This window comes from Ursus maritimus, unplaced genomic scaffold (assembly GCF_017311325.1).
Source record: "Ursus maritimus isolate PB19 unplaced genomic scaffold, ASM1731132v1 scaffold_1, whole genome shotgun sequence".
NCBI classification, from domain to species: domain Eukaryota; kingdom Metazoa; phylum Chordata; class Mammalia; order Carnivora; family Ursidae; genus Ursus; species Ursus maritimus.
The window spans coordinates 45,521,037-45,532,234 of record NW_024423343.1 but is presented as its reverse complement, the minus strand read 5'-3'; the positions used below and the strand labels follow the sequence as shown (position 1 = coordinate 45,532,234).

At 32.0% G+C, this 11,198-nt stretch overlaps 1 protein-coding gene across 1 annotated transcript in view; it reads right to left on the bottom strand.

The window, feature by feature from the left end:
* Positions 1 to 1,014: 1,014 nt before the first annotated feature.
* Positions 1,015 to 11,198, bottom strand: part of CALCRL (calcitonin receptor like receptor) — a 94,816-nt gene continuing 84,632 nt past the window's right edge. The window contains exons 14-16 of the mRNA XM_008687238.2: positions 9,710 to 9,928; positions 9,519 to 9,560; positions 1,015 to 4,109 (exon numbers count right to left, since the gene is read on the bottom strand). Coding sequence (XP_008685460.1) covers positions 3,894 to 4,109; positions 9,519 to 9,560; positions 9,710 to 9,928 — 477 coding nt within the window. The 3' untranslated portion in view covers positions 1,015 to 3,893. The remainder of the gene's footprint in view (positions 4,110 to 9,518; positions 9,561 to 9,709; positions 9,929 to 11,198) is intronic.

Genomic DNA, 11,198 nt, shown 5'->3' with positions numbered 1-11,198 from the left:
GACATATGTTTTCAGTTCTTTTGAGAAAATTTGCTCCTTTTTATCCCACTGCAGCTTCTACCTGGTTGTTACAGGTTTATACAGGAAATACTGATCTGTGTACATTTACTCTGTGGGTTTCTACATTTCTGACTTCTCCTACTGCTTAGATTAGCATTTCAGGTGTGTCCATATCTATCATCTCTCTTTATATATATGTACACACATACAAGTATTTATTGTACTTATTGCATATGCATCAAATTGTTCTCTCATCATATAGGCAAGATATATGTTAGAGTCATTAAAGTGTCCTTTCTAATGCTAGAAAGTGTGTCCTTTGGGGTTATCTCTGCTTTTTTATTTTGAGCTATTTTACAGATATATTAGTTGCAGAAAAATGATGATGATGTACATTATTCTTGATCATAGAAATATACAGTTATTCAGTAGAATGCAACTGATTATTGCCCTAGGAATGGAGCATTGATTTATAAATTCATTTCAGCATTTTTTGTATTCTTCTATATGTGTGATATTTTGAATTCTTCCATGAATTGTTGTTAACATCTTGTCCCTTCATTAATGAATGAACTAAACAAAATCTTTGACAGGTTTTCATTTTATATTTGTGAATCATGATTATGTTCTTTTTTTAAAATTATCTTTAAATAGTTCCTTTCCTTCTTTTTCTTTCTGCTATTCAAAACAAAACTATACAGTGGAATATAATGAAAAGAGGAGAGAAATCCCTGTACATTTTCCTATTTCTTGTCATTCTTTCCCTTCTTTCAGCCTAGGAAGGAATTTGACTATGTTGTAGTTTATTTGGAGTTTTCGAGCTTAAAAAACAAATCCATAATTTTTTTTCAAATTCATAATTTTTAAAAAATTGGTTTGTGAGATGTTTTACTGGTCATTTGAAGATTTTAAAGAGGTTAATAGAGATAGTCATTGATTTTAAGTAGTATTCCACTGACAGCTGTAAAGAATTATGTTTATAAATTATTCAGCACTTCAGTACACAAGTGAAAATCATCTTTAACTCATACCTTTAATATTTTCATACAGTCAAAAAATAAAGATATACATTAAGTAGACATAACATGACTTATTTTAATTGATCAGAATATTTTGTTTATGACATACAGATAAAAGAAATGGTGGTTTCCATTAGCTGTTTAAAACCAAAAGAAAATTAAAATAAGTTCACATTTTTAAAAAATTATAAGCAATAATTACAGCACTACACCTACCCCTAATTCTTTGTACACTGGATTACATTTGAGCAAACACCAAATTTCAGAATGGATATTTTACAAATAAATGCACTGGAAAAAAAAACTTTAGAAAATTAAAAAAGAACCGATTAGAATTTTTTTTTAATTAAAATGTGACTTTCACAAGTACAGAAAAATAGCAGATCTACATTTAAGTTAGAAATTCCCCCAATTAGTTTTTAATTACCAAAAAAGTTCCCTTTTAAAAAGTACTGATTTTATCTTTTCTTCATAAGTAAGATACAAAGGAGATCTTAATTAGCATTTAAGCTTTAGAGAAGCCTAATATTGAAAAATATTACTCATAAAAAAATTTGGGTACAAAACTAACACTGAGTAATTATTGGATGCTTTCACCTGAAGACTGTGCAATAGATGATTCTTGGCTGGAAAGGAAACCTGATCTGAACTTAATATGTTAAAAGCACAATAAAAAAATACTGGGAAATTACAGTATAATTTTAATAAAATGCTCATGGAGAATTTGACATTTTCTACTGTCATTTATGGTTGAGACTTGACAGTTTGTCTGGAAGAATGAGGAAATATGTGAACAGTATCAAGCAAAGGATTTGAATCTGTGTCTTTGAATAATAAGTAGCTAAAAAGTGAGTTTATTTAAAGGGATTTTTGTATAATTTAGACAGTAGCAAGTCCAGAACAACCTGCATTCCTTCTTAAGACAGCTTGCTATAAAATCCGTAAATTTGAAACTAACTGTAAAACCCTTGCATGTATACAGATAAATTATAAATTTATTGACCAGACCTTTTAATATGTTAATTATTACTAATTAGATAATTTTCCTAGACAATTTCAAATGACTTCTGAACTCACCATCTAGTGACAGCTTAAGAAAGAAGCTGTGATTACTAAGTTATTAGTTTAACCCATTTTAAACAAATTAACACACTAGAGAACACATACACATAGTGATTTCTCCTCCTCAAATTGACTTTTACTAATTGAAGGCATTTTCATTTTTCAGAAATTTAAGTGGAAAATAACATTAGGGAAACTGAATCCCATTTAAATGTCACTTTAATTCATTAGCAAGGCTTTCTTCCATCTTAATTTAATTACTCCCTAGACATTCTAACAACAGTTCTTCTCCACTGACATATTCAAATCTTTCACTGATTTTTAGTATCGTATTTTAAATAGTCTGGAACATTTCCAAAGCCATATATATTTATACAGTAAGAGTCAGAAAAGTAATATTTTTACTTGTGTAAAAACCATAAGAATGGCAGATTGACATTTATTACCGTAAGGACCCTTTAAAGTTTCTGGATTAGAATGCAAGTTCATCGTCAAAATAAAAGGAGAAATATGTCAAACATACCTATTATTAAGTTATGACTCACCTAAGCTAATGTAGTAAAACAGTGGCCTTGAGTTTTTTTTAATAAATATTTTATATTGTATCATAGATATTTCTGTTCTCTTGGTTCTCAAACAAACTTCTGATGCTGGCATCTGGTTGTCTTTAAAATATTTACCAAATATAGAATTCCAGACTCTATTTTATTATAAAATCAGCCCAGACACAGTATCAGATATTAACAAGCATACATTGTTACATTATGTATTTGTTTTTTTAAAAACTTATCTAGATTATATGCACTTGATTTGAGACTATAAAATAGAATAAGAGTATTTACAAGCTTATTTTCACAAGAATTTTTTTTTTTACAAACTTCCAAGAAAATAAGAAATCCTTCACTGATTTCCTTCATGTAAAATAATTGCTAATTTGTCTACACAGTAGAAATGGAAGGGGCAAAGTTTCTATTTACAGATACAGGGAAACTGATTCCCTCCCACTTGTGTAGTAAGATAGGAAAGTAGCTAACAAGGTGTTTGTAACATCAACCAAAATGTCTCGCTAATGATAGCAAAGTAGGATTGCACATCCTACATTCTAGTCATCAAATCTCAAAAACAGATGTGACGTTGGACATAACTGTGATGTATCAGCCAATGAGTAGCCAACAGCAGTTCTGCTCAGTCACTTTTCTTGGAGAGAAAAGGGTAAGCCAACAGAAATAATTACTACTTTATCTAGTCCATTTGAAAGGGTAGATACAAAAAGGGCTAGAATACTTTACTGGGTAAAAAAAAAAAAAAAATCAAGCACACCAATGAATATGGGATAAAGATTTTAAAAACAAACAAATGAAAAACTAATTTTCCCACCGAGTCTGGAGGCCTTACCTAGCTCTCTTTAGTCAATAAGAGTAGAATTGTGCCCAATGTGTATATGAACTTTTACAGTTACTCATTTGTGAATTCACGCGGTAGTGTACTAGAGCTGATACATATCAGCCTGTAAGAGTTGATTGTATTCATATTTTCCCAGTTTCACATTTAGTAATGTCAAATTGGTAACCTGAAATCAGCCATGGTGGGAATACACCACAGAAACTGGAAAACATTATAAATCAGGGGTTTTTTTCTCCTCAAGAGCTAGTTGTTAAACATTTCACAACACACTACTGAATCGATGTGAGGGTTTTCTTTGTGGCATTCAAGAAATTCATTGAATATTGAAGTCTTCTGGTCATAAAGTCATGGATCCAAGTCCCTTAGTTAGGAGTGGCACAAAATAGTTAAGCAGTACTCTCTCGATTATCAATCATATAACTTTTCTGGTTTTAAGACAACATTTTCAATATCATGGATGCTTTTTCCATTTAAGTGTTCACTAGGACAGTCATGACTGTAACCTGTACCATCACTGATTGTTGACACTGTGTAAGATGCGCTTCGAAGAGCATCTGTATGGGAAAAGCTGTTTCCAAATTGGATTTTATATTGATTCCAATTTCTTCTCAGAATTGCTTGAACCTGTCAATCAAAAAGAAACAGGACAAGAGCAAACCATTATCTGAAATAAAGATATTGTATTTAAAACTACAATAAAATAATTAATGTAAAACTTAAAAGAAACCAAAAGCATTGATGTTAATTAGTGAATAATATTGCTTTATTTTCTTAATTAAATTGGGAACATTAAGAATTTTATATTTAGGAAATTCATTGCATTACTCTTTACTCTTAGATCCCATTAATATTTTTTATGCTCTATCTTTGAAGCTTTAATAACACATATGAATGTATTATTGTCAAATAAGTAGTTAATCCAGACCCCCACTTGCAGCTTGCATGTGTTACATTTAGTTTTATATCAATATCTTAATAATAGAATGAGAAGACAATGAGTGAGAGTACAAAAGAAGAGAGAAAAGAGATAAAAGAAAAAAGTTAGGGATACACGGACTATAAATCTTCATCATCATCATCAACAACAGCAGCAACTACTTATTTTTGAGTGATTATCATGCGCCACATATTGTGCTACATTCTGGAAAAAAACATTAAGGTTTTTGTCCGCCTGAAATTTACTACCCAGAGGGAAGAAAGTGTTGGACAGGTAATTACAAATGATACAAGCCTGTGAAAATGTTTAGGAATATCAGCACTCTACTTTTGTGTGTTTGGATCCCCCTCGGACTGGGTGAATTTGATATTTAATGACTTCCTTCTCTAGGGATAGAGATCACATCTGGTAGGCCAGGTGACTTTGGTTTAAATTGAACATGAGACACTAAGGTGATTTTCTTCATATTGAGTCAGTAAGTGGAAATGAGAATATTCAAAGACGTCTCCCACTTGGTAACCTGAATATTTCCTGGTGTCTGATGATTGGGCAGACCAGTGTGGGGCTGTCTGCTCCTACCTTATGAGGGTAGTAGCCACATCCCTGTGACCTAAGCTAGGTCTGTCCAAAACACATCTAGCTTTGAATTGTCTTCCCCAAGCTCTCTGCTGCTCATTGACGCGTTCTTTGATTGCTTCTTCAGAGACAATCTGAGCATCACTAAAAGCAATTTCCCAGTAATCCATGTACTGTTTCCAGTACTCATGCAATAATTGTCTGCCTTGCTACTAATTATATATAATTCCTCAACTTTTCATTCACTGTATTCATGTGTAAAAATTAATAATAAATTCTAAAATAGAGCTGGTTTATTAAAGTCTACATTCTTTTGTCTAATAGATCTAGAAAACTTCTCCAAATTAAGACCAATCTATAACTAATAAGTATTCCCTGGAACTCTTTTAATGAGAGAACCCTGTGGGATACTTCAAAGTCGTTAGAGTCTCCTGTACTCTGTCACTTAAAATGAACACAAAGTTTTACTGTCTCACTTTACATTTTAGCATGTAGAAAAACGGAAGATACAATACAAAGTCAATGGGTTTCTTTAGTTAGAATTCAAAATGAGTTATTAGAATTTCAGGTATTAATTATGTAATTAGAAATGCAATAAATGTGTTTTAAAAGTTGTATTTTTATGAAATTCAGACCTTCAGGACTTTCAAGCTTATTTATATATATTAACTGTATCTGAAGGGAATAATTTAAATTCTTGTAAATTTTCTTTGAAATAATGGCATTTATAGGACAACAAATACATTTATTTTGCAAAAAATTATATACTACTGCTTCCTTCATGGTTTAGTAATGTCTTTCTTAATTCTCCAAATAGCATGTTTAAAGTAATTTAAAATAATATCTGCATATGTAATATCTTCAAGAGCATAAGCAAATGACAAAAGGAATGGCTTTAGAGTGTGCTTTTAAAATAAATATTCAAAAATTTACACAAAAATGACTTTTGGCCAATTATCTAGGTATTTCTGATGGGAACTGTTTTTGATCCTGATTTTCTGCTAAATTTATTTCTCTTCACTTTGTTACTAAATGATGGGCTGACTGAATACATTTACTATATAGTTTCTGTTTGAAAGGAGAAATGGAATGTAACTTTCTACAGAAGATTCTACATAAATGTGAGGAAGCAGCTGACAAAAAGAAATATCTTAGCTGTGAATATAATACTTAAGTTCTTAAAAATGAAAGTTTAAATTCAGTTCCAACAGTCAAAATGACTTTTGAAATATGTGACTGCTCTTGAAATATCTGCTTTAGGGGTTCCTGGGTGGCTCAGTCGTTAAGCGTCTGCCTTCAGCTCAGGTCATGATCCCAGCATTCTGGGATTGAGCCAGCCCCGCATCGGGCTCCCTGCTCAGCAGGAAGCCTGCTTTTCCCTCTCCCACTCCCCCTGCTTGTGTTCTCTCTCTTGCTGCCTCTTTCTCTGTCAAATAAATAAAGTCTTAAAAAAAAAAAAAAGAAATATCTGCTTTGATTACAATCATCACCCTATTTCTTCCTTACAACTAAATCATCAGAAAAATCATGGAAGTTCAATTTTCTGAGCTGTGGGGACTTATTTACTGAGGTTAAAAATGAACCTAATTAAAGACCCATGGGCCTTGTAGGCATCTGTTTGTTTATGTTATTCTCTATAAGGATTTGTTTTTCATCTGCTTCCTCTAATACAGTATCATACCTGTTCAATAGAATATTAAAGTGGCCAGTCTTAATACACTTGTAATGAGAAAACTGCAATGGGGGTAGTAGCAAGGAAAATTGCCATTGGAAGGAAAGATAGTCTGATGTTATTAAAGATATGAAAATGTTTTTCATTGTTTTACACAATGACTGTCATACAAATAGTAAGGTCAACTGTTTTTAGAATGTAACATTACAACTTTATATGCCCATTAGCACTTAATAAGGAACCAACTCTATACTCCTTAACCTAAATTAATTTAAAAATAGTTAATAGAGCTTCATATAAAAATGCTACCTAGATCTCATTACAGAATATAGCTTTGGTTATTCTCAATAAATCTTTTTGTTTGCTTTATAAAAGTATCTCTCTCAGGTGTTGTTAGATTTACCCCTGAGGCTAAGGAGGGCCCTTCTGATAACGAGATCTCTAGTTTATACAAACAATCCACATTTTTGGCTGAGTGGGTTAGAGATGAGATGAATGTGGCCTGAGCATTTGTCACGCCACAATTATTGAATTAGTGAGAAGTTGCAAATAGGAATATTTTGGCTAAAAAAACATAAACAAAATGTGAGAGTCAAAAAAAAAAAAAAAGAATAAAAAGGTAGAGACTAAGCTAAAGGGAAGCTACTTGACCTCCTGTGGAAAGTAAGAAGGAAACTTAAGCCTGAGCAAATGATTTTAAGAACTACATGACATAGTTGGAACCACACAAAATGAATCTGGCAGCTGTGTCTTCATGATATGAGAGTGGGAAAAACTAAGAGGCCAAGAGACAAAAAAGGAGGGATTATAGCATTTCTCAAGATGAGAAATGAGTCATGCACAAATAGGGACTGTACCTTGAGAGATGAAGAAAAGGGGACACATATTGGAGATGTTGTAAAGAACCAAAGGATTTGGCAACAACTAGGCTCAAAAGATTTTGTATTATTGTAATTTTTTACTGCCAAAATTTTCTCAATTTTAGGACATGGCAGAAGATCAAGGTCTGTGTCTCTTTTGCTTACACAGAGAGAGTGCAACAAGAGTGTTAGGCATTAGTTTAGATATTCCCTGGGCAACCTTTCCAAATAAAAAGTCCAATTTGAGATTGACTCCAATATGATTAATGCTCCCATTTGTACATATATTTTTGAAAATGAATGATTTGACAGATCTAATAAGGAACCTATAATGTACTGGTAATGTACTAAGATTGGGGTATGGTGCTAAAAGCTTTAGATCCCTAGCTTAAATTAATCTTTGTGAGACTTGTGTAAGGAACTTGCTTTTATTTCCCTTTAATAAGAGTAGACACAAAGACTCAAGGAGGTTCAGAATATTGACCAAAGTATTACAGCCAGGAAAGAAGTGGCATTTTTGGGGTTTACATGCATTGCTCTATCTGTGCTTTTATTCTACACTGCTTCCTATCACTAAATATTTTACTAGTGATTATGATTTGTACATTTAGAAGTTACCCTTTATAAAAATGAAATCTTTCTGCAGGTGGAGAAGTATTGTTCATATTGTATGTATGTTCTTTGGCATGTTTTCCATTTCTCTCTCATCTATATTTAATTGTAAAATCCTATATGGACAGCAAATAGGATTGTCTAATTCAGCTCATGCAATCATTAATTTCTAGAGGTACATAATAAATGCTATTTGAATATTATTATCAAAACAAATGATTTATATATTCTTCCTCATTGTATTTTGCATCTGTACTTCTCCTTGACTTCAGAAAAAGTCACTCTTGTCCACTGTATGGCAGAAGACTCACAGAAGCACCACTTACAGATATGAAATACAGCCTACTATGTTTAACAGTTTTATACTCCATTATGAATAAATAAATGAAATAAAAATTTTAAAAAATCAAACATTAAATTGCATTATATGCTAAGAGAAAGAAGTAAACTATTATTAAGCAAAGGAAAGCAATATTTTATAGTTTTATACATGTACATGATTTCCAATGTTGATTTATTTTTTAGGAATAGTTCTCATAAAGCTACACGTACTGGTCCATATGTTTCCCATCTGAAGCTTTGTGATAAGCTTCACATTACCAAGTATTTGAGTCTCACTCAGTTGCTCCCTGGATTTCTAAACTTTGTTGAATTTTCCAAAATTCTTCAACTGGTTAAAATTTGTCAAATAGATTAAAAACAGATAAAGAGCTAAATCAGTATAGCTCAAACCACTGAGCTATAAGACTATTCGTATGTATAAGAAATACAGTACCAGTTTCTAAAACACCTGAAAATTTCTAATTTGGAAAGCCTTGGATAAAAAATCTTGAATTATCCAAGAGCACATTGCCATGTTACAAATTACAGCATTCTGTTCTCCTAAGTTTTCTAACTTACTACATGTCCTCCCTGTATTGCAGAGTTTAATTTTTTAAAGTCTTTTTGTAACCACCATAAAGCTGTTTTCCAAGACCACATTGTGAGCTAGGCAAAACAAAAAACAGAGAAAGGGGGAAAATGAAAATGAGCCGATTTTATTTCCTATTAGAGTATATGTTTTATGAGGTTAAGGATTGCCTAGCACCAGACTTACTAGGATTAGTGCAAAAGGTAAGTCAAAGACTACATGAATAAAAGTCACTGATGGACTATTTTAAAGTGAGGCTGGATTTGCCCTACTCTTGAACTCCAGTATGACCCAAGCTTTTGGGAAGAAGAGTTGCACCCATGAAAAGAGATTCTACATTTTTTTTTCCTGATCAAAATGGAATTTGAAGTAGTTGTTCCTAGGGAACGTATAATTGTGTTTCTTTTTAAGAAAAAGAAATATTGCAAATATAAAACGATAAAAGGAATAAAAACAATCACCATACCTCTCCATTAAAGAAACAGAAAATTGTAGAAACCAAAAGACCCTGTAAAAGAAAAACAGAATTTTCTGATTCCAAATGGAAAAGATACATTATTTGTAACCCACTTACTACATAGTCAAAACTAAACCAAAGCTATATGCAATTTAATACCAAATTTCACAAGCTGCCTTCCTGACACAAGAACACCATACCTGATAGTGCATAAGGATGTGCATGATGTAGTCATATATCTCCTCTGCAATCCTTCCTTCAGGTCGCCATGGAATCAGCACAAATTCAATGCCGAGTAATGGCACCAGGATAAGTGTAGCTCTCACAGCTTTCATGTAGAGATTGGATTCTGCCTGGTGAGTAACTTTTAACTTGGTAATGAGAACACGTACAATATTTAATAGGAAAAAAAGATTCACCTAAAAAAATAAAATGACATATTGAAAATTATTTTATATTTAATATTAAGAAGCATTATTGAAGGATCTTTGATTTTATGTCTTAGATTATTTTCAATGTACAGAATATATTCTACTGCAGAGAATATATGCCTAATATATTAATTTGTATTTCTAGAATTGTGATTTATTAATTTAACAAGAACATCAATGTTAATGGACTTCGGTTTTAGAAAAATAAAATTATGGTGGAATTATTGTGGAACACATTCAGCTAAGGAATATCTGAATGTTTTTGTCAATTCATTTTCTTATGCAGTTTTTTTTTGAACTTTGCTATGGACCAAAAACTAAGTCTTTTGAACATTTTCAGCTCAAAAAAGGAAAGAATTGTTCATAACAAATGCTAATTTTTAAGTGTCTCCTCTGTATCACTGTCCATACTAGTACTTTCCAAATACATATTATACCATAATAACCATTTTCATCTTTTTGGTTTCTCTTTCTTGTGTTTCTTTTTGTAACAGTAATACTCACAACTCCCCAAGATAGTACCATAAGCTTTATCATTCAAGGAAGCTGATCACACACTTAAACCAGCTAATGTTCAACCTAGATCATCCTAGAGTTAAAACAATTTTGGCATCCCATGGGGCCTTCCGTTAATTACTTTCTGTAATTACATATTTACTGTGTGTTAAAAACTTTCCCCAAGAAGTCATTCTCTTTGAAAGGGACATATAAAACTCAAGAATGTAGTGTGGATAACTAAGTTATTCAGGAAACAGAGTTCTGCTTTAATACGTCTCTCTCTCTCTCTCTCTCTCTCTCTCGCACCTTGAATACCGCTTTCTTATCTTCATCCAAGTCAATGTCTTTTATGCTTGTCTATTTTTTCTGTGCTCATATTTTACACCTTCCATAAGATTGTGGCTATTAACTCCATAAGAGCCCTAAGGCTCTTATGTTATTATGTTATATTCTCTTTCCTTTTTCTTCACCCTAACTTCTAGCATCTGTGCTTTAACAATCTAAAACTTTTAAACTACATGCTGATAAGTAATTTATATCTGCTTACCTTAATAAATTGGAATAATAATGATAGCACCACATTTCATATAGAAAACAGTGAACAAATAACATACATATGCTGATTTAAAGCACGTGTTATGAAAATAACTGGGCCTAAAAATATTCCACTACTATTCTTAGAAAATCTAATGGAACATATGCTCCAAAGTTCACTATAATCCCGATGGAAACACGTCTATGAAAAGTAACATGGTTATAG